The 24762-nt window shown below is 37.4% G+C and overlaps 1 protein-coding gene across 2 annotated transcripts in view; it reads left to right on the top strand.

Moving 5' to 3' along the window:
• Nucleotides 1-24762, top strand: part of LOC133523314 (low-density lipoprotein receptor-related protein 2) — a 506862-nt gene that overhangs the window by 368893 nt on the left and 113207 nt on the right. Inside the window, exon 2 of one of the 2 annotated variants that reach the window (XM_061858820.1) lies at nucleotides 5265-5327. The exons of the other annotated variant lie outside the window; for it this stretch is intronic. Within the exon in view, the coding sequence (XP_061714804.1) occupies nucleotides 5265-5327 (63 nt within the window). The remainder of the gene's footprint in view (nucleotides 1-5264; nucleotides 5328-24762) is intronic. 2 annotated transcript variants of the gene reach the window in all.

Here is a 24762-nt window from a genome sequence, read left to right as displayed (position 1 = left end):
ATACTACGTCGGTAGCAAACAAGCATACGGCCCGCCTGATGGTAAGCAGTCTCCGTAGCCTATGTACGCCTGCAACTCCAGATGACGATGGCGATTATGCCATTATGGGGCGTAGTCTAAATAACCTTATTGATAGATGTAGAAAAGTGACAAATAACACTTTGCAAAAACTAAGTTTTACGAAAAAACCGGACAAGTGCGAGTCGGACTCGCCCACCGAGGGTTCCGTATTTTTTAGTATTTGTTGTTATAGCGGCAACAGAAATACATCTGTGAAAATTTCAACTGTCTAGCTATCACGGTTCATGAGATACAGCCTGGTGACTGACGGACGGACGGACAGACGGACAGCGGAGACTTAGTAATAGGATCCCTTTGGGTACAGAACCCTAAAAAAAGTAAAAATTCATTTCAAGTGACAGATTTACTAATAACATAAACTCATATAACATTTATTCCTTCTTTTAGCCGCAGAAATGCGTGGTTAAAGTTTTTCGGGTTCCTCGGGCATGTTTAATAAAATAGTATTCTATATCCACTGTACTGACTTACTTTGTATCTATTGTTGCAGGTAATGGCCTTAATGAGTCCACACCGCCCCGCTAATCTGCATTCGGCCCGAAATATTCATTTTATTCATGTATTTGAGATGCGGCCGATGAGGTAAAGGGTAGATGCGGTAAGATACTGTGACCCACCAGCGGCCTACAAACTGTACCTGAGGAAGGCCATGTGGGCATAAAAAATAATTTCCATCCTCACCATGGTTGGCAGTCCTCAACTGTGCGTTTCTCCAGAAACTTCCTGCCTCGCACAGCTAAACTGTGGAATAAACTGTCGCCTGCGGTATTTCCGGACCGATACGACCTTCAAACCTTCAAAAAAAGAGCATACTCCCATCTTAAATGCCTGCAACGCACTTACAACCCCTCTGGTGTTGCAGGTGTCCATGGGCGGCGGTAATCGCTTACCATCAGGTGATCCGTCTGCTCGTTTGCCTCCTGTATCATAAAAAAATTAAAACTAAAATACAACGAAATAAATCTAAAGTAGAACGAAGAAAATCTAAAAATGCCCCCTGTCCTTGCCCCGGCATAGTCACTATAGGATGCTGGCAGCATTTCTTCGCTGGATTGTGCTGATAAATCTTAATTACAAAAAATTCCCCAATGCGTTAGGTCAGGGATTCTAAAAGCCTCCACCCAGAATTTCGCCAGCGATCTTAAAGACATTTGCAACTAGCAAAAAGTACTTACGTCGAGCTACAAAATCGCATGGACACATTATGAATTCACTCCATGCCTCCTGCGATTACAATATTGCAGCTGAGTGTGCAGTGGTGTTTTTTTAAGTCACATGGTTCATAGTCATCTGAAAATTAGGGGTACGCAGACTAAAAATTTTGTAAAACCCTGCACTAGAGGACCGACCAGTGTTGCCAGGGTTCTTTAGTATACCTTACGTTTCGTTTATTGAAAAGTATTAGAAAAGTCACCTTTTTTAGTCTTGCATTATAAAATAAGGGGCATGGCACACTGCGTCCGATTCGCACGTCACTCCGAAGTTTGAGCGAATGCTATGCCCATGCGAATCGGTCGCAGTGTGCCATGCTCCTAAAAATCCGGCTAAGTGCGGCTAAATCATAAGTCACGCACATTATTTTTAATTTATAAAATACAGTGGTATTATTAAAAATAGTTGTTGCCCCACAAAACTCAACTGTGGGGTCGTCAGTCTCTAGTTATGTAACTAAAATTACTTGTAAATGTCACACAATTGTCACAGACGATAGCCAAAAGTCACAAAAAATGTGACTTTTGTGACAATCTAGTCTGCTTCCGACTCCATTATTTATCTCATCTGCGACTCACGAGATACATCCGCGGATTCCGGCCGGGTAGTGTCAGAATTGAATTTCAAATTCGCGATATTAATGCAGGTGGGATTATTTCTGGCAACCCTTTACTTGCCTTCGTTAAAGCTCAAAGATAATGGATATTAGACCCGATTTGACAGTTTTTTGCATAAAGTTTTTTTGCAATACGGCTGAAAAGTTTTTAAATGGAAATTACATAGAATAACTATGAAACTATCTTAAAGGATGACTCGCGCTAGTCCGGGCCGGGGCCTGGCCGGAACTTCAGGCGCTTCATTTTTTATGGAAAGCTCCACGTGATCACCGATCAGCCGTCATAGAAAATGACGTGTCGGGCGCCTTGGCCCGGGCACGGCCCGGTTTAGCGTGAGTTATCCTTTCTGGATTAATAATATGGCAGATATTAGTATACTTAGTATAGCTACTTATACAGGGTGAAATTTTAACGACCAGCCATACTCTGCGCAGTGACATTGTAGGTTAACAACTTTTGCTGCTGATGTGAAGCAGGAATGTATGAAACAGCCAAATTAGTTTTCGCGATTTTTGGTCTCATAATAAAAGGTGTTCATTATGACCTTTAAGTCACTACGCAGAGTATGGCTGGTGGTTAAAATTTCACCCTGTATTATACAATATATCAATTGAATTATAAACAACCAACGACTAACGATTATTTTAATAATGTTTAAAAAGAATACGCATCGCAGATAGAAAGAAATCTGTTTTCATATTAGGTATAGGTATAATTATTAATAATTTGTACATACCTACATGGGAGAGTACCATAAAATTATTTTCATCACACTAGCTCGAAAAAGATCTTATTTCATGCAGGTGTACTGAAGGACAAAGGCCTATATTGTTCCCGGGGGAGTTATGGATCGTGAAAAAAAAAACCTATTAATCCCTAGGGAGTTAAACCTTTTTTTATTGTTATTATTTCAAACGAATTAACCTTTTAAAATATTAACGTTTATAATTTAGTGTTTTTGTTCATGTTTTAAAATATTTAATTTGACTAATTTAATAGCTGTTTGAAATATTTTTACACAATTTACAATTGTGACTGAACGTCGGATACCTGTCAAAGAATGACAACATGGCGGACGAATGTTTGAAATGCCACCATATTTAAGAATTATTTCACTTAAAATTCAGTTTTTCTTCGCAAGTTTGATGAAAAACATTGTGGGATAACTGAGGCTGTCGTAAATATATAGACTCTCGTACAATATTTCACTTACCCACTCGTTGCACAATGTACTTACTTATGTGTTTTCTATGTATTTAAGTATTTATAAATATTTATATATTATATATATCGTTGTCTAAGTAGCCTCAACACAAGCCTTATTGAGCTTACTGTGGGACGTAGTCAATTTGTGTAATAATGTCCTATAATATTTATTTATTTATTTTATATTTATATATTCACTGCCTATGCGAGCTACGCGCTACGAGTGTAGCCGATAACACGGGAAAAACAGTATGTAACGAACGCCAACGAAGAGAGAACTCGCCTAGCGGATCGCTGGCACTGAATTTGTTATCAACCTGTAACATATTCTTATAAAAGTCATAAAAAATCCATATAATTATTTAGTCAATTCATAAACCCTATGTTATTTTCAATAAATTGCCAGATAGGTACGTCATTTTAACAGAGAACTAGTAAATTAAGCTCGTCCTATTCTTCCCTGTTTAATATTTATGGGAGACTATTTTAGCGTGTTATTACTATCGGTATTTATAGACGAATTGAATTCTCATGCCATAACCAAGAAAGGACACTTTGAAACTCGTGCACTTAACTATTTTAATCCTTTGAACGCCAAGTTCGCTTATAAGTGTCGTGGCAAATGCTGTTTGAAGTATTAACATTCGTGCTTAAATACAGTCAAAGGTAAGAATGTGACCTATAGGTATATTGTATATAACATATATTTATTAAGATAGTTAACAAACTTAAAAACTAAATCTAAAAAAATTACAATATTATATACTAGGGTCGACAGGTACCCGGGTAAATGTGCCTAGCACGCTGCTGGCGTTACCTCTTTGGACGGCCAACGAAATATGCTGGACCAAATATGCGCCGGACCTGGGGTCGCCACTTTTTTCTCGGAGGCGTTAACCCAACTTTCTTATAAATCTTTTAGCATCCGCGCACCAAGGGCCACTGGTCTCAACGGCTACTGGTACAAAATCGAAGGTTGGCTCCAGATTTGAGTATTTAGCCCGTTTCCATTTGGCGGCGTTTTCGGCAGCGGCTCCAGCTTTGTGTATCGTGTGGCTAAGATGCGAAGGGGCAAATGTGCTTACGCACGTCGCGTCCCAAATGAGGCTACGTCTTCGCGCCCATGGGATCAGCGTCAGACCGTCTGGTCTTTTTTATATAAGATTGGAAAAACAAATGATTGTGCCTACGATTATTTATTTACTGTTGGCACTTCAGGGAAATCTTAATGTAAGTTTACCAATCTCTTGCTTATTATATTCACGAGTCCATTCGCAGAGATGGTAAATGAAACAATCGTTGGCCATTTTCTTACAAAGCAAGCTTTTTTCATTGTCGTAAAGTATATACTGATCTCAAGATGAATTATACTATTTATACTTGTTCTCGTTCGACTCGCGAGCTCTCAAAATAATTGGAATACATAGGCATAGCCATTGCCGTAGGCATTGCCCACTAAAAAGACGAATTTGTATAGAAAAACTACGGTGCTTAAGTCCTTTAGTTCTGTGTACCGAAGACCGCGTAAGATTATTTATTTATAATTAAGGAATATCCTAAGGAATATCGTTAACCCGTTTTTATAAGGCTTTCGTAATTTACGGCTTTTTAATTGATGCCGGTTTTACGTTAATTAATAGCTGTATTTTTAAGTTAACTTGGTACTTTAAGAATTTCTATTTAGACTGCCTTGAAAAAGTGAAATATTTTCTTAGGTTTAATGAATTACTTTATGCTGTTTTTGCCTTAGTACCTGCCTCCCTTTGTAATCTGATGCTTTCATCATTTAAGGAGGTATGATTACTGGCATATTTACATATCATACAACAATTGAAGCGGGGGTTTTGAGTGTTAATTAATTTAATTATAGTTTCAACTTCTTTTAAACACTTAGGACAAACAGTAATTTCGTAGGACTTCGTAGTAAGTACTTAGTTCCTTACATACGACATTGTAGCGCGGGAGCGCGTAGCTTATATTGGCCACCTTGAAATTAAATTTTTCGTAGCGCTTCGCCATGAAAACGCGTCGCAGTGAAAGGGTTAATCTATATATATAGTTAGGATCTATTGTGACAACTGTTAGGGTAAAACATATTTAAATATACAGTAATTAATACATTTTTATTAAAAGAGTACATGTTTTCAGGACGTGTGGGCCGAGTCAAGAGTCGGCTGTCCAAGCCCTTTTTAAAAAAAATACGCTTCAAAGGTATGTCGTAGAGGGCGTTAGTGTTTTTTGTAGTTTATGTGTTTTTCTTCTATTTTTATAGCGTGTTTTAGCTTTGGTCTTAAATATATTTCTACGGGTATATTCCATCTTGAAGGTAAGTTTGATGCGTGTTTTATGTATCATTTGGGATTATTTCTTATTTATTTTATTGAAGAAGTTTATACTGAGGTATTACATTACATGAGTTACTACTTGTTTGTTTATTACCTACTTTGTGTTTGAAATAACTTTTAATCGATGATTTTTACTTTTACACGTCTGTATATATAAACAATGCGAATAAACATTACATGCATTTGTTGGGTTTGTCATTTTAAAAGGGGTGTGTATTTTTGATTTTTCGTGTTTATTTTGCAAACTTCTGTGTGTATGTATATTGTTATATTTTGCTGTAACTAAATATTCGTGCCCACTAAATTTTTGTGGGATTCAGTACTTTCTATATTTATAGTAAATGTCAAAAGTGATGTTTTTGTTTGAAGAAACGTCACTTTTGACACTAACATATCCGATTCATATCGTATCTAGACCTACTATTTGATGTATCTTAAAATTCGAATCGGACCTTTAAACACAGAATATATTCCTTAGAAAAACATTGCACAATTATATTCCTGCACCAATCTCATGAGTTAATTCGTAGAGTAATAATTAGCTACACCTAATTCCCCTAACCCTACTGACCCTAATTAATTAGAGGAGGTAAGTATTCCCTCTATATGTGTGTGCACCAATCCATCATCAGAGTCGAACGCGGGACCGCACACAAACATTTACTTTGCCATCGAGCGAAATACATGGCAGTTAGTTCTACAAGGTGGCTAGACTCGGACCGCTCTACACAGACTTAAAATAAATAAAAAAACATTATTTGAGTTCAAAAAGCGATCCATATTTTGTTAGTACCGTTTTAGCATTAACACTAGTAAAATATAGCTATAACTATATCTACTTTGACCTACCAATAACTACCTCTGTCCAGTACCTAATGAGCGGGCAGTCGAGTCGAGGCGCTTGTTAACGGCCTCAGCATACTGATAGTGCTGCCGCGTACACGTCGTAGCAATGAGGCCACTCTTTTACGTCTAATGGCATAGAAGTCGTCCGGTCGCGCCTCGGCAAACATCCCTGACGCACTACAGTACCTCGGCGAACATGCCTGACGTACTACAGTGCCTCGGCAGCCGGCAGCACGCAACGTATTGTAGGCTTTCTGTGTAAATTTTGCCCACAGACCGCACGCAATCTAAAGCAAATGCAAAGGCAGTGGCAAAGTGTGAAGGTGTTACCATAAATATCACTAATTCTAGTGAAAAATAATTACTTATATGGAGTCTATCGCGGATTTCCATTTATTTCTGACGTTTTGACGCAGATTACACTGGTCGTTGTGGATAGCTGTTCTTTTTTTCATAGCCTGTTTTAGTATCCCACTGCTGGGAAAAGGCCTGTCCCCTTGATCTCTATCCCATATCCAAAATGTCATAACAGAGATTTTTTTTACTACCCAACGAAAAGTTTTTGAACAAGTTGGTTATAAAGGTAACAACAAAATAAAATTGCGACAGACCCGATGTAAATATGTTTTCATTATTAAAGTTCGAATTTCGCTTAAGGCATCGCGTTAATTTCTTTCGCTAAATCATTTAAGCGTAATTAATTTATTACGTAACGTACGACGTACGTACGTCGATATATGAAGGGAGGGGATCGGACACGTTTTATTTTTTCTTACAAGGGGGAGGGGGTATTCGTAGTTCTTACGTAAGATCACAAATATGCGAAAGTTTTCAATTTTCTATGAATTAATGACGTTTAAAATAATACTTCCACAATCTATGCTATCAAACACGATACAGAATTAGCTTAGAAGGGCTCCAGTCCATTTGTAGGAAGAAATAAACGTTCAAAAAATTATTTTTTTGGAAATAAACACAAATAAAAAAACTTTACATTGTTACGTAATATAGGGGGAAGGGAAGCCTATTCTTTTTTTTACATAGGAATGGGAGGGGGTCAAAAACTGGCAAAAATCGTCTTACGTAATAAACGAATGGCGCCTAGAGCTAATTCAAAATAGAATGGCAGCGAGTCGCATGCCCTTATAAGTAACACACATTGATCATGATGATACTGTGACTCGCGACTTGATTCAAAGTGAATTCTTCCATTCCTTATTTGGTAACTAACGGTTTTTGTGACCCGTATTTAATTTGACTAAACGAGACCTCCATGTGGCGACGAGATGAATCGGAGAATCATATGATGTAATAATAATAATAATTCAGCCTATATACGTCCCACTGCTGGGCACAGGCCTCCTCTCATGCGTGAGAGGGCTCGGGCTATAGTCCCCTCGCTAGCCCAATGCGGATTGGGGACTTCACATACACCTTTGAGTTTCCTCGCGATGTTTTCCTTCACCGAAAAGCTAGTGGTAAATATCGTCTGAATGTCATATGTTTGACAGAAGCAACTCGAATCGGGCAACCAATGTCACTTTGACGTTAGAAATATCGTAGATAGATCTTATTGGGATCACAGCGGAATAGAAATAAACGTCAGTTTTGACATGTCGTTTAGTTATCGATCTTTTAAAGATCTTAAACGTGTCTTAATCAGCCTTCGAATCGGGCCGTAACTCTCTCCACGCCCGATACGGCCCCGGCGACTGCTATCGACTCCGGTGCTGACGCTGGTGTGAAAATTTGAAAAACAAAAATTGAAATTTTTGCCAAATCTTGCTTTCGGGTCAAATCTTGCAAGCTAAATTTAACCCACCTTCCATTATTATATACATAAAATTGAGCTGAAACTTCACATATTTATGTAAATTGGGTGACAATGGTTCAATCGAGCTGGTCTAATGCAGACAGGTGGTGATAAAACAACGTAACCGAATTGCGTCTGGGTTTCTTAGATATGTCTCGACGAGTTGCCTGTTGAAAGAAAAGTACAGTCAGCGATAAAATCTTGTATCAAAAATGTTTTTTTTTTACAAATAAACTTAATGTTTGAATCACTTCAACCCCGTTAAGGGATTATTTTTGTTAAAAATAAATACATAAACATATGAAGTGTAAAGTATCTAACAGTGTGAGAATAATAAGAAATTATCAATGTGTCTTTCAATCGATTTTAAAGTCATTATCATTACTCATAATCACAAATATTTTGAATACAAATACTCATTGAATGCAGGGTATTGTATGTGGCGTAAATACCGGGCTCGTGGGCTAAGAAAGAGAGAGCTTTGGGAAAACGTTTTATAAAAAGGGCCCTCTGTTATTTTGAAACGTTTAAGAAACTTTACTCTGTATATATAGATAAATCATTTGTTCGACAGGTGTAAAAACACACAATATGAAGTTTAAATTACCATAACAAAAACACAAATTATTACAGTAACGAAAAAATACAATAATAAAACCGGCCAAGAGCATGTCGGGCCACGCTCAGTGTAGGGTTCAGTAGTTACTCTTCCGTCACAATAAGCTAAATTGGAGCTTAAAGTATAGTAAATTGTTAACCAAGGGATGAAACGGTACCTTTCACGCGAGTTAAACAAATAGGCAAATTTGCATAATCAGTACCTACCTAATTAAAGTAAGTCTTTTTACTATGGGAGAAACTTTTTGCGATAACTGAAAAACAGCTAAACTGATCATGTCCGCTATAGTTTTCATTTAATGTCTTTCTTAAGCTCTACTTCCACGATTTTTTTCATATTTTTTGGACCTATGGTTCAAAAGTTAGAGGGGGGGGACACATTTTTTTTCTCTTTCGAAGCGATTATCTCCGAATATATTCACTTTATCAAAAAATGTTTGTTGAAGACTCATATTAGTTTTGAAAGACCTTTCCAACGATACCCCACACTGTAGGGTTGAAGCAAAAAAAAAATCACCCCCACTTTACATGTAGGGTAGGTACCCTCAAAAAAATTAAATTTTTATATTTTATTGTACGACTTTGTCGGCTTTATTGATTTATATATCCATGCCGAATTTCAGCTTTCTAGCACTAACGACCACGGAGCAAAGCCTCGGACAGACAGACAGACAGACAGACAGACGGACATGGCGAAACTATAAGGGTTCCTAGTTGACTACGGAACCCTAAAAATGGGACCTAAAAATTGAGACAGAAAAATAAAAATAAGAATACAAAATGGAATAATTAAAAATAATAAAATATGCACCTAGGGTCACTGCTCAGTGATATTCTTCAATCTTTCAAGTAAAGCCCTAATAGTATGGCTGTATGGCTATTCATATTGTTTTTCATTCAATATGAAAAAAACTATAAGTACATAACATCCAGGATTAATAAATGAAGTGAAATAAAAAATCTTTATTTATTTTCAGGCAACTATGGGCCCATAGACAAATACCTTAAAACTAGCATACATGTTATAAATAAAATATATCTTTTTAAAAAATTAAGAGAACCTCCCGCAAAATTGCAGTTTTTATTTTGAATTATTACTCGTTTTAATGAAGGGAAAATGCAATGAAAAAAATCTTAGAGAAATAAGACTATATTTCCGATGGCTGACTCCAAGAATAATCTTAAAAGGTAAAAGGTGGCTCGATAGAAAAAATCACGAAAACGTATAATTTTCATTAATTTTCAATTGTTTATTAACCTGCATTCCATAGCAGTATAATTGACCGTGTGTCAGCAGCTGGGGGCCGACTTTTTAATTTCGGTCGCTCGATTTCGTGTCCCTTTAATAATATCATCACTACTAACTAGGAATATAAATTCTGCTAATAGAATTGGAAACAAGTGGTAAATTCCACTGGATTCCCAATTTCTATCGCTCCTACTTCAAAAATATCATTTCGCCGTTTTCTACAGATTTTCGAGTGACGAAATCGAGCGCTCGAAATTCAAAAATCGCCCCCCAGGTCTACGTTTCAATTTAGGCAAAAATGCTTACGTATATCCGGATTTTATCCTCTACAGGTCGCATTTATCAACTGATTCTCGTGAAGTTTTGTGAGCAGTAGGGCTAAGATAATCGGCTCTTTTATTAAGCATATAACTTAAACTATGGTAGACAAGAGGCGGTCTTATCGCTAAAGAGCGATCTCTGTCCAAGCTACCCAACAGCCCGATTCGAAGAATGAGATACGATAACGATAAGTTCTACTTTAGATAAGTTCTCATTGAGATATCGTTTGTATGTCGTATAATTGACAGAAGCAGCTCGATTCGGGCAACCAATGTCACTTTGACGTTAGAAGTATCGTATCTTATTGGGATCAGAGCGGAATCGAAATAAACGTCAATTTTGACATGTCGTTAAGTTAACGATCTTTTAAAGATCTTTCCAAAATCTTAAACATGTCTTTATCATTCTTAGAATCGGGCCGCAAGTCAAGTGACGAGTAGAAGCTAACATATTTATAATTATTGTCTATGACGACTAAAATCCAGGGGCCGACAATTGATATAGCGTTTTTTCACTGATATTTTTGCCTTTATTTCTGTACTACAAACAAAATAGATCTATTTATCCATACTATTATATTCAGGTTAATAGGGTAATAGTGTGTTTACATACCATTCGTTACATTCATGCAGGAAGCCGTCTTCATATACGTGATGAAAATAAATAGAGCGGAGATAACGAATATGGCGAAGGGTTTAAGCTGCAGTTACGGGGGTACAAGCTATAGGAGCAAAGAGTTTTATGAATAAAAATACATGTAACCTACACCAAATTCTTAATAAATTTACGGGAATCGTACTATGAGTTTTTATAATGTTTTTTTCATAAACTAAGACTATTTATCCTCCAAAAGGCTACGATAAAATTAATCATTAGTTTTTTCTAAAGCAACATATTTTTTTACAATAACAGTATACATAATGGATATATACAGTGGTGTTTACTATAACTAACTCTAAAGGCCCTTCAGGCATTGTACCAAGGATGCCGGCGGCATTTCCTCGTTGTATCGCAATGCTGATACGGCGTTGTACATACGAGGATGCCGCCAGCCTTTCGGTCACCAGTTACGTCAACCAATAAATTTTTAGGATTCTGTTAACTTTCTGGTTGAAAGATCAGCTCTGGAAGTCGCCAGCAACATGCCGAGTTGAGGCCATTTCGTGGCATTATCTTCTTTTTATGTTTTTCTGTTTTGTATAATTTTCTATTTTGTATTTGTGCTTACGAATAAATGTGGCTTTCCATTACAGAAGGGTCCTTATGCTTCAAGTGCAATAAGGACCGTTTTATCTGAAATTCCAGCAGAAATTCTGATAGAATGGTCCTTATTACAGATGAGGCATAAGGACCATTCTCAGATGGAAAGCCACAAATTATTTTTATTGCATAAACCGAACTCTTCTGTAAGTCACAGTCATTTATCTCAAATACTATGTATTTAATTTGAATGAAATTGAGATCATAGATCATCCTAGGTGTATTTTGTAAGCTGCTACTAAGTTTTAAAATTAAAATTCATGCATTTTAATGGTATCCCGGTGTTGTCCGCGACTGATTCGAGCTTTTTTCCTTAATAGAACTGAACTTTTTAACCCTAATATCTCATAATATAATACATACAGCCATTTAAGACATTATCGAAACGCATAAGGTTTTCCGCTTAGCGCATGTAAATTAAGACTTCCTACCAATATCTAGGGAAGATATATAAGGGTGATTTAAATACTTTTTATGGGCATTTTCACCGCGCAACGACAGGAATTGCTGAGGCAAGATATAGCATTGGATGGGGTCTTTATTGATGTCCTTCTCGATTGTACTCGGCTTTGGACGGGTCTAATATTATATAACAACAGTGAAATGTGCTTTATACGATAATAATATTTTATATAATAGAGAGCTTTTCAGTCTAGTACTGTGTTTAAGGAATGAAGCTTGCTGAGTTGCCTAAGTAAGGTACGAGATTGAAAAGCTTAATTAAATCACAATTGTGTACAAAACTTTATCTACGAGTCATCTAAAATAATACTTTTTTTTATATAAAACCTAAATAATTAATGAAAATTGGTAAGTATCTCAGTAGACAAAAATGTAGTACGAAACACGCGCGATTCCGCGCGACCCCGCGCCCCGCGCCCGTTTAGTATTTTCTATAGGAGCGCAGCGACACGTGATTGGTCAATTTTATTTAAAGAGTCATCTATCGAACAGCGTATCGAAATGAATCTACAAATGTCAAAAATAACTATGAAATTTTTAGCCATATTTAGTAATCAGTAACATTACTAATTTTTTTTTTTTCAAAATCTTAAACAAAACTTACTCTAATGATACAAAATATATAATCAACTTTGAACACAGCCATGACTTAAAAAATAAACGACCTACTCATTCCTATTAAATTCCTATTAAATTTGGCAACAACCCAACCACAACTCCTGGAAAAACATTCAGTACTAATTTATTACAAGAATTTCTCAAAAGTTAAATATTAAATAAGTTATGTGAGCTACGTTCTCGGAAAGCATTATTATAATTGTTCAGAAAACGCCAGACTTCATAAGCAGCATTGCGATGATATTCCTGGAATATCTATTCATTAAGTCATACTTACTTCTAAGCCTTGAGGTTGGTCTGACGATGAACCGATATAAAACCCAGTTAATGACCAACAGCAAGAAACACGGGGTGACTGTGGATGGGAACATTTTGCAATATGTCGACGAGTATACTTGTCTGTCAGATAGTCTCCTTCACAGATCGCCAGGACAAGGAGATTGATAGAAGGATCGGAAACGCCTGGCGGAGCTTCTGGTCTATGAAGGAACTCATGAAAGGTAAACTCCCAATTGCACTGAAGCGCAAGCTCGTTGACATATGCATCTTACCCATCCTCACCTATGGTGCCCACACCTGGTCATTAACTGAGGCGCAAAAATCACGGCTCAAGGTTTGGCGGAACGACTTAGATGCGTTTCAGCGGGATTGGCGGGATCTTGCTCAGCACAGGGAAGATTGGAAAGCGAGAGGAGCGACCTTTGCCCAGCAATGGGACACACAAATATGCTAATAAAAAAAATATTACTTCAGGTCCAGAGTATTTACCTATAAGTGAAAACTTCATAATTCATCATGATTTTAGCCTTCAGTCGCCCACTGCCGAGCATAGGCCTTTCTTCGTGTACGCCACTTATCCCGGTCCTGGACTAGTCTCATCCAAAAGTGTCCCGCGATTTTTAAAATTTCATCCAACCAACGAGCTAGACGCTTCTTCCCACCAATCCGTCAACATTTTGGTCCACCTGCCATCACTCTGGCAACATATCCCGCCTAACTCCATTTAAGCTTGGTAATGACATCACCCACTTCCCTTGGTGCGGCGTCGGATCTCGACATTTCTCACCCGGTCTTGAAGTTTAATGCCGAGCATGGGGCGCTCCATGGCTCTTTGTGCTACTTGTATTTTATGCACAGCCTTCTTAGTAAGCGTCCATGTTACGGCGCCGTATGTCATGGCAGTCAAAACTTAAAGAGAACTTAACGCATAGTTGTAGTTATTTTTAATAATACGTCGTGGCAAACAAGCATACGGCCCGCCTGATAGTAAGCAGTCTCCAGACTGAGGAGACAAGCACGTTGCCGACCCTAACACTCCGCACCCTCGTTGAGCTCTGGCTACTTTAATCCACCGGCAGGAACACAACACTGTGAGTAGGGTCTAGTGTTATTTGGCTGAGGTTTTCTGTAAGGTACTTCCCTCGTTGGGCTCTGCTCTAGATCTGGAATGACATCCGCTGTGCTGTGCCCTACCACACAAAGCGAGATGACTTTCACAATGCCCATACCTATCTTGAGGAAGTAGTTTAAGAACCCTCCCGGGTCCAGAAAATTTTTAATATTTTTTTTACGCTATAATCAAGGACCAAATGTTATAAAAAAATGGCAAATGGCAACGTTTACAAGGGCAGACTCCGTCCAAAATGTCAATAGGTAAAAGTTGGCTCATTAGTGAAAAATTACGAAAACATGCCTAATTTTCGTTTATTTTCAATTATATAACGATATCGTTTACCTGCATCCCATAGCACATCTATATATAAGAATCCTCTTAAAAATGGGAAATGGATATACTGGATATACCTGAAATAAACGAATTGAATTTATTACAATATTTATTCAAACAAATTGAATGATATAATATCCCAAAATGGATGGCCGGTTGGTCACCGTAGCAAGTTCATTACGCGTTGCGGTGACACGCCGTCGAGATCAGTCCAGACAACCGCGGGCGTGTGGTCACCGCTTTATAGCGTTAAATTATTGTCATAATTGGCTATGGGTGACAGAATATCTGTGCCATTATTATTAAAATATATGACCGAATTAACCGACACAAAATTATAGAACAGTTTACAGTCGAAAAATATAAAATTATGTAGACAGTAGTAAATTTATTGAGTTTTCAGGCAAGCGGGTAACACTAAAAGTTTTCAGAATCTTAAAATAAATATGAATTAGGCAGTCAATATTTAATCAATTTTTTTTTTCAATAGACAAAAATGGTCCATAATGGTTAGTAACATTTAAGATTTAAATTAAGTGTCAGCAGAACTAAAATAAAAAGCGAACAGTACAGCAAAATATAATCTATCTCTTTTACCTACTCGTATTATTATCACCCGGTTTTAAGGGTAACGTAGGCAAATGACAAAAAACGGACCCCTTATAGATTCGTCATGTCCGTCTGTCTGTCCATTTTTGTCACAGCCATATTTTTTCTTGGAAAGTCTACTGTTGGGAAGTGTTTGATACCAATTTGGTACTTTGTCCTATCGTTTTTAGGGTTCCGTAGCCAAATGGCAAAAAACGGAACCCTTATAGATTCGTCATGTCCGTCTGTCTGTCCGATTATGTCACAGCCACTTTTTTCCGAAACTATAAGAGCTATACTGTTCAAACTTAGTAAGTGGATGTATTCTATAAACCGCATTAAGATGTTCACACAAAAATTAAAAAAAAAAACAATAAATTTTGGGGGTTCCCCATACTTAGAACTGAAACTCAAAAAATCTTTTTTTATCAAACCCATACGTGTGGGGTATCTATGGATAGGTCTTCAAAAATGATATTGAGGTTTCTAATATAATATTTTTCTAAACTGAATAGTTTGCACGAGAGACACTTCCAAAGTGGTAAAATGTGTGCCCCCCCCCCCCCCCCCCCTGTAACTTCTAAACCGAAAATTGGTTTGAACGAGATCTAGTAAGTAGTTTTTTTAATACGTCATAAATGGTACGGAACCCTTCATGGGCGAGTCCGACTCGCACTTGGCCGCTTTTTTTCATTAGCCGCACAATTAGGATGTCGGCTAAAAAGTAATAATAAATAATAGAAGTTCCTAATTATTTATACTATAATAAATAATAATAATAATTCAGCCTATTTACGTCCCACTGCTGGGCACAGGCCTCCTCTCATGTGCGAGAGGGCTTGGGCTATAGTCCCCACGCTAGCCCAATGCGGATTGTATTATACTATAATAATAATAATAAATTTAGCGTGTTTTAATATAATAAAGATTGAAAGCGTTTATTTTTGTAAAACTACTAGGTCAACTATGTCGGAATTATCCAGCAAAACTTAGTGTCACAGCGCAAACTACTAAGTTAATCTTGACAAAAATCTGCAAAAAATAGGTTCAAACTTAAGCCGTAAAAGCGGGTTGAAGCAATCTAAAAGTTAGCACACATCTTCGGAAACTTTAAAGTTATGTGGAGAGCGCTAAGTTTGATTGACTTTTTCGAGGTTAACTTTGTACGGTTTAAAAATAAAAGTTAAGGCGAGATTGTCTGGGGCATATGTTGAGTAGGCTGGGGTGGGGTTATGTTGAGTGTAAAACAGTGTGTATTGTAATTATAGTTATTATAATGTATTTTTAACTTATTATCTTTGTCTTTTGTATGTTTTATACTAATCGTGTTGATTATTTTTGTTACCTGTCGTGATTGCTTCACAGGATGGTCTCATCGGAAGATCAACCCTGGAAGTCGTCAGCAACATGCTGAGATGAGACCACTTTCTCCTTTTTCTGTCTCTCTGTTTTGTATTATTGTTTAAGTTCAAAAAGGCAAATAGTTTTTATTAGCTCTTTCCTTTGTCGAATCAAAGTAACTTGTATGACTTTTTTAGTTTACAATTTATTTATTTAGCATTTTTCTAATAGCTGTTGGTTACTGTGCGAGCTCAAATTATTTCTGTAATTTCCATGGTATTTTATATATTTCATTTGTTTATAGAATCCTTTGAGTTTTTAAAAACAGCGTAACCTATGGTCATAGATTTCGATTATGAAAAAGTCAAAAGTCAAAAGTCAAAAGCATTTATTTGTCCAACATAGGTTAGTATACAATTGTACAGGTCCCATATACATCGTATCACTATGTTGTGCCGTAAGGCGTACAATTTTTCATTCATGGACTGTGACTGCATGCTGTGCACAGTTACCATTAATCAATATATTCATTAATAATCATCTAACAAAAATTCACTTATACTATAATATGCTTTGTCAACAAAAAATTTAAATAATTTACTTTTAAAACTAATCATGTCATCTGTATTTCTTAACTCATTCGGAATTTTATTAAAAATTTTTGGAGCCATACCAAATATACTTTTCCTAAATAACGCTGTTTTGGAAGGCAATGAATTTATTTTGTTATGATAATTCGGAATATCATGATTGCGGTTTTGTCATCACAATTTATTTTGAAGTTGAACATAATGAATACATACATACTTGTTATTTTAACATAGCAGTAACTAGCATATCTTAGCAGTAACATAATTTGTATGTTGTTACTGATAAGATATATTTATGAAAACCTACATGAGCATAGTGTCGAAACGCTTAGTAAATGGGTCAAATACAAAACTGTTCACATCTTTCCTGTAGATATACCCAAAGAGAGAAAACTGTACAGTTCTGACGAACACACAAGGATTCTTTCTTGTGGACAATAGTTTAAAGCTGGCATGTAGGTAATGATTTCATCATACTTACCCTAATAAAAAAACTTCTGAACAAGCTCCTACCTTACTGGTTAACCTTGTGTCTTCCTATCTTACCAGAGCAGAGTCCTGCATGGGAACCTTCCTGAATCTGGCTAAGGCATTTGACACTGTCAATCCCGATATTGTTAAGGAAGCTTGAACTATTGGGCATTTGCGGTATTGCATGGAACTCGTTCAAAAGCTACCCTTCAAACCGGAAGCAGTGTGTAAGACGCGGCACCTTAGTCAGTGACTCAGCACCGATAACCTTCGGTGTGCCACAGGGAAGCATACTCGGTCCCACCCTGATTCTGATCTACCTCAATGACTTGACCTCCTTGCCTGTCAGCCAGGCAGAGATTATATGCTATGCAGACGACACTGCTCTTCTGTTCCACGATATTTCCTGGGAGCATTGCTTCGCAGTAGCGGAGACTGGTTTGTCTGTGGTCGCCAGGTGGCTTGCTGACCATCTGCTCTCTCTCAATATTTCAAAAACAAAATAGGTACTTAAGTTTTCATAAAACGGCTTCTTCTGCCCCCAGCTCACGGCCAGATCTCAAGCTTCATCGTAGCAGTTCAGCAGATGATTCATCTCATCACACCAGTTAAGTTTTCGCTGTGGTTAGTAATTGTACCACCGTAAAGTACCCAAGGTACGCTTGATGAAAATCTCAATTTCAAAAAGCACATCGAAGTAATGTCGGCTAGTCAGAAAGGTGGTATTCATTATGAAGCTGCTACTAAATTCTGCCACGTGAGAGTTGCTAAAGCTCTTATACATTTCGATATGCGAATCGATTCTATCACACTGCCTCTCGAAAGGGCCCGAAGGTTTGTGTTCAAGGTCATACTTGGGAAGCCCCGGTGGTTCCCGATGGTCACCCTTTATAAAAGTGCAGAAGTGCTTAGTGTGAGGCAATTATCGATCCTTCGAGTTTCTACTCACGTTCATCAAAAAACTATAAATTCGGAAGAATATCCTGCCTTTATACGTACTCGAATCTTTAAAATCCCTACTCCCATCACAAAAACCGCTTTCGCAAGGCTTTTTCTTAAATCCCTGCATCCGTATATTAAGAATACAGTGGCAAAAGGCCTGCAACATATCTATATATCTAAAAAGTCTCCTCGTGAAGCAAAATTCATAATTCAGAACTGGTTGAAAGGTCTTAACTACAGTCAAACCGAGATGCTGCTGAAGGTTATCACCTAATGGCTTACATGCTAACAATCTCTGGAGCCTTCCATACGCGACTCTATGCCCACACACAAGCACACACATACAGACACGCATGCACGCACGCACGCACGGACAAACTTTTTTGTGCATTCTTTCATTATTAGATTACACATTAGACATACTTTAACCTTCTTCTTTAACCTTAATTAACCTTATCTTTGGCTGTATGTTACCGGAGTAACTAGCTTCTTTATGTAACTACTTTATTTCAAACTGAATCTGGCTGCCACGTGACAGGCATAGCCTAGTGTGGGCCGCAGGATATCTTTTAATTGTTAATAAGGTTTTTTCTTTTAAATAAACAATTCTTATTCTTATTCTAAAAGGAGTACTTTTACAGGATAAGGGTTAAATGAGAACATTAAACATCAAATTCAACTCAACATAAACATATCAGAATAAAACCGGTCTCTGTGCTCTATGACCTATTCATATACAGAACACAAAACTATCTTAACTTTCCATTTCAACAAAAAAACATAAACACAAGTCCATACATATTTAAACACCAACCACACCAATATCCAACTTTTCCCCTACAAACTTTAAAAGAACCTCAAAACACTTGTCTTCTCCATTACTATATTACTTTTCCAACTACAGAAATCCGAATTACTATCGCATGGTGTCTCTTTCTAACTTAGATAGGATCGTGTTGCGGCCACGCTCTGGGTGTAATTTCAACCTATTACTGAACACAGGCGAGTCTCATGCTCAGAAAAACCCTTTATGATTTACGTAGCTGAAGAGAAAAAAAACTTTAATGGCCTAGCGGTATGGCGTGCGACGTTAAATCCGAAGGTTCGGACCCTGGCTTTTACCAATGAGTTTCTTTGAAATTATGTACAGTCGCCATTAGATATATCGGAGCGGCCAAGGCGCTTACAAATATCTGACCACGCCTCTCATATCAAGGCGTTATTGCTTTCTATTCAGATATTTGTGAATACCTTGGCTGCTCCGATATATCTGATGGCGACTGTACAAAATATCACTTGAACAGAACAGTTACTAATCGGTGAAGGAAAACATCGTGAAGAAGGACCAATATGGCTTATCGAGTCAAGGTCTGATGGTCAAAGGTGAGCTTTTATAAATGATTTTTTATTTCTAATTTTTGTAAAGTGTTATGTGTCACTTTTTTACATCTATCAATAAGGTTATTTAGACTACGCCCCATAATAGCATTGATCATCGCCATCAAAGAGGCGTTTTGCACTAAGTAACAATACGAAGATATCTTTTAATTGGTTGTAACTATGAAACTAGACAAATTCCAGAAAAATATATGAAATTTTAGTTTTTAAATGTGATCAGGAATACACTGTTAAAAGCTGTCCAGCAGTGGCAGCATGGTTCCATTTATGCAAGTCAAGTCAAAATATTCTTTATTCAAATAGGGCAACAAGCACTTTTAAATCGTCAAAATTTACAAATATCATCTTAATCTAAATATCAGAGCAATTTATTGATGCAGTTATTATTGTTCTAAAAAAAACGTTGAACTATTATAGATATGGTAAACTTAATAATAAGAATTTCACAAAAGGATCGTCAAACATCAAAATTGTATAAAAATACTAGTCTAGAACCTTTCTAGAATAAAATCTAAACGTCAAAAAATACGGTATATCGCTTGTAGTGTGCGAAAGTGACGGGCATAGTGATGCCCGTCCCTTTCGCACTTACGTACTTGTTAGAACGTGACAGGCATGGTGACAAATGATAAAGAACCGACCTTAGCTCTACAGTTCTGTGGATCACTATATAATGGTTAAACTAACACGTGCTTTGGTAAGAAGTGACAATTCGCAAGTTTGTGTAACAAAATTTAAAAACAATTCCCGAGAGACGCGAGCAATTTATTTTGTTGTCTGCGAGATTGTTTCGCCACTCTCTTGTTTTGGGGTTATAGTGATCAAGCGCTGGCGATAGTGCTAAAAGACTTCTTAGTGATTCCGTTTGGTACATTCTCGCCCCTTTTTATTAAAATAGTTGGAAGTACTCAACATTAAAAGAGCTGGTAGTTAGGCTAGTTTATTCTATCTTATTATATATCAGAAATATATGATCATTGTCAAGAGGGCGCTGTTACTTTGTAGGTATACAAATTCACATAGCTACGAAACAATTTGCTAAGATACGATATGGATCGAACACGTCAGTGTCAAAAGTGACGTTTTTGTTTGAAGAAACGTCACTTTTGACACTAAGATATCCGATCCATATCGTATCTTAGCAAATTTTTGAGGCCGTAATTTACGGTTTGAACCCACATCCTGCCTGAATGCAGTATAGTATAAAACAACGCGCCAAAAGTATCTGACACTCTCAAATACTTAATACGTGACGCATAGTCAGATACGCCACTTTTGCGGCTCACTGTAAGAGTACTTAATCGCTCGTCAACCATATTAAGTACAACAATAAATACGTAGCGAAATTCACCATTCGCCTCATTCGCGTGCGTCCCACTGCCTTAATCCTCATGTCATAGCAACTTAAAAAACGATAGGACAAAGTAAATTGGTATCAAACACTTCCCAACAGACTTTCCAAGAAAAAATATTATCTTACAGACACCAACTTTTTTCCAAGATAGCACCTGTTTTAACAATCATAACGCGGGCACGTCCGGAAGTTTCGAGATAATGTCAACTTTGGACTTGAGCTGTGAGATTCAGAGTTTGTTTTTGCGAATTCTACTTCGCTTTGAAGATAAATTATTACGAATTTCCTTGAAATACTGCTGGCTGTGTTGTAGTTAAAGTATACTTATTGGATTGTATTAAAATATATTTGTCTGTGAGTTTCATTATGTATCAATTGCATAATGTCTACATTGTAAAAGAAATACGTAGTAACAATTACTAAAGTACCGAATATTACGTTCTTCGTCATTTTATCATGTTTCGCGAAGAATTTGGCGACGTACCTTGAAATGCCTGCATAGCACAAAGGCTAATGTTCCATGTACTAAATGGAGGTATCAGTACTGTTAGGACAGTTTAGTACATTTATTTTACCGAAGATGTCGCACCTTTCTCGAACGAAGTTTTGCGTGTGTGACGCACTTGTGAATTCGTACGTGAGTGCGACAGAGAGGCAAAACTTCGTTAGTAGTTTACGGTAGGTCTTCTGAAGCATGTAAAATGTAGGATTAAGGATTGCCTAATTGAAGCATTCTCCGCAGACAAGTGAGTTTCGGTTGCTGATTTAGTATAGCTGGTATGTGTTCTTTTTATTTCATAAACATGAGAAAACGCTGTCCGCTTCCGCTCTTTTCTATACCCTATTCATGTGTACGATGAAATCATAACTCCACACGAGTGAATTGAAACCTAGATGCCAGCCGGGTTCCGTAACAGATGCGCTACCACTCGCAGGTCACAGTACCTATAATAAAGACTTTTAATTATTATTATTTATGAATGCACAGGCAGCTTATAGCTGATACGTGCACATCAATGTCCTACACTTATGTTTTGTCCATTTATAAAATGTTTGTCGAGTCTGTTTTTTAAAAAAATCACTAAGGGTGCACTGATTACGGATTCGGGCAAACCCAAAATTCAAGCTATATGTCCATGTCTTATGTCTTAATTTCTCTGTCTATTGAGCTTGATTAACGACACACACGTTTTACATCTCTCTTTTTTTTTAAATCTGCAAGACAACGTGGTAATTCCAATGTTACTTCGGGCTGTAAACGTAAGTCAAATTCTAATATGAAAGTTCCTTGATCAGACCTAAGTTCGGATTCTTTGCATTTTGACATATCTATAAAAGAGTGGCATTCCCTAACTAACACTGGAAAAATTCTCAACATCTCACAATTAAAAAGTTCTTTAGTGTTACAAAAAATCTTCTCGTGTGTTATACTGTGATCTCGACAACCTGAAACAATTTATATCAATGTCTCGGTGGTCTTGTTCAGATGAGTACGATTTGTAATTTGTATCGAATGTAATGTTATTTTGCCTCGGTTTGCTGTTCTTGGTTTGTGAGCGGTTTTCTTGATATTGTTTATAGATTTTGTATTGTTGCTTAGAAGTTTTCAAGACCTGTTATTAAATGTTAGTCTAAGAAAGGAAAGGTTCAATATTGCTTGTGAGTTTGGGATCGTCAACGATTCGTACAGCGCGCCTTTGAGTCAAAGGATCGAAGCTGGTATCTAGGTGCTCCTATCCAAAGGTGACAGCAGTACTCCAAATGGGCTCTGAACCGTCGTCGTTCAAGGCAAAAAGAGTAGAAGATCGACTTTCTCTTTTGCGCTGTTGGCCAGATTACCATCAGCATTTCGCAATGGTGGTAGAGATGACTGACAAATATTTCCCTCGGCAGCTTTGCCAAGCAATCAGATCACGCGACACCTGGAGGCGTTAAGTCCGCAAGAAAGTTTATTTTATATAATTTTCGTTTCACATCATAAATGTTCGGATCCTTCTTCTTTCCGATCTGTGGTATTTACAAGCCATTTTCATAATGGGTCAGCTACTTATGTTAGTAGAACGTCATACAATATTTCTTCTAAATGTGCCAATATTGTCTCTTGGGCAACGGGACGGGAAATAATAACAACACAAAAAGTTGATTCACCCAATAATAACACTTCCACATTTATAATAAATAACCGGCCAAGAGCATGTCGGGCCACGCTCAGTGTAGGGTTCCGTAGTAACTCTTCCGTCACAATAAGCTAAACTGGAGCTTAAAGTATAGTAAATTGTTAACCAAGGGATGAAACGGTACCTTTCACCTGAGTTAAACAAATAGGCAAATTTGCATAATCAGTACCTAATTAAAATAAGTCTTTTTACTATGAAGGGAAAACTTTTTGCGATAACTCAAAAACAGCTAAACTGATCACGTCCGCTATAGTTTTCATTTAATGTCTTTCTTAAGCTCTACTTCCACGATTTTTTTCATATTTTTTGGACCTATGGTTCAAAAGTTAGAGGGGGGGGGACACATTTTTTTTTTCATTCGGAGCGATTATCTCCGAATATATTCACTTTATCAAAAAATGTTTCTTGAAAACCCCTATTCGTTTTGAAAGACCTTTCCAACGATACCCCACACTCTAGGGTTGAAGCGAAAAAAAAATTTCACCCCCACTTTACGTGTAGGGGAGGTACCCTAAAAAAAAATATTTTTTTAGATTTTATTGTACGACTTTGTCGGCTTTATTGATTTATGTATCCATGTCAAATTTCAGCTTTCTAGCACTAACGACCACGGAGCAAAGCCTCGGACAGACAGACAGACAGACAGACAGACAGACAGACAGACAGACAGACAGACAGACAGACAGACAGACAGACAGACAGACAGACAGACAGACAGACAGACAGACAGACAGACAGACAGACAGACAGACAGACAGACAGACAGACAGACAGACAGACAGACAGACAGACAGACAGACAGACAGACAGACAGACAGACAGACAGACAGACGGACATGGCGAAACTATAAGGGTTCCGTTTTATGCCATTTGGCTACGGAACCCTAAAAATGGCCCATCCTACTTAAACATGTGTGTATAGTTTCCTCAAAGTATTAACCCAATGGAGTGAGGTAATTCAGAGTGAAGATAAGGCGCGTAAACACTGCACCTCTCATTTCCGAAGCTCATTCTGAGGCTCGCGCTAGGATTTATTTGCTAGTCTAGTGGTAAGCGGTTTTGTGAGCTAATAGTGTTACACGGAGAACAGAGATATTAATGTTAGCTTTTAGATACGCTGACTTTTCCTGTAAATGTAATTTACCTCACCTTTTTGTGGTAGTGATGTTTTCGAATAGATATTATTGAAAACGGGTCGTGAGTAACTCGTCATAAATAGCTTCTGCTCGCAACTTCGTCTGCGTATGATGATGATATTGACGACTGATAATAAATCCTAGGTCTAACTAGGGGTAGGATACGATCCTTCTACCTTAAAAGTTGGTAATAAAATAAAACAAATCAACCAGAAATTTCTTTTACCTAAAGAAAAAAGGTGAAACTCTTAAAAGGGCTACAATTTCATTTGACCTAGTATCGCACTGAATCGTTTTAAAGTCGCCGTCTATCAAAACGGCTTCAGCGACGTATTTCCCAGGTTCTATATCACTCGGGCCCAGTCAACTCGATTAGGGCCCATCTGGCGTC

Source organism: Cydia pomonella, chromosome 12 (genome assembly GCF_033807575.1).
Source record: "Cydia pomonella isolate Wapato2018A chromosome 12, ilCydPomo1, whole genome shotgun sequence".
Classification (NCBI taxonomy): Eukaryota; Metazoa; Arthropoda; class Insecta; order Lepidoptera; family Tortricidae; genus Cydia; species Cydia pomonella.
The sequence above is the reverse complement of the archived record's forward strand: the minus strand, read 5'-3'. Positions and strand labels throughout refer to the sequence as shown.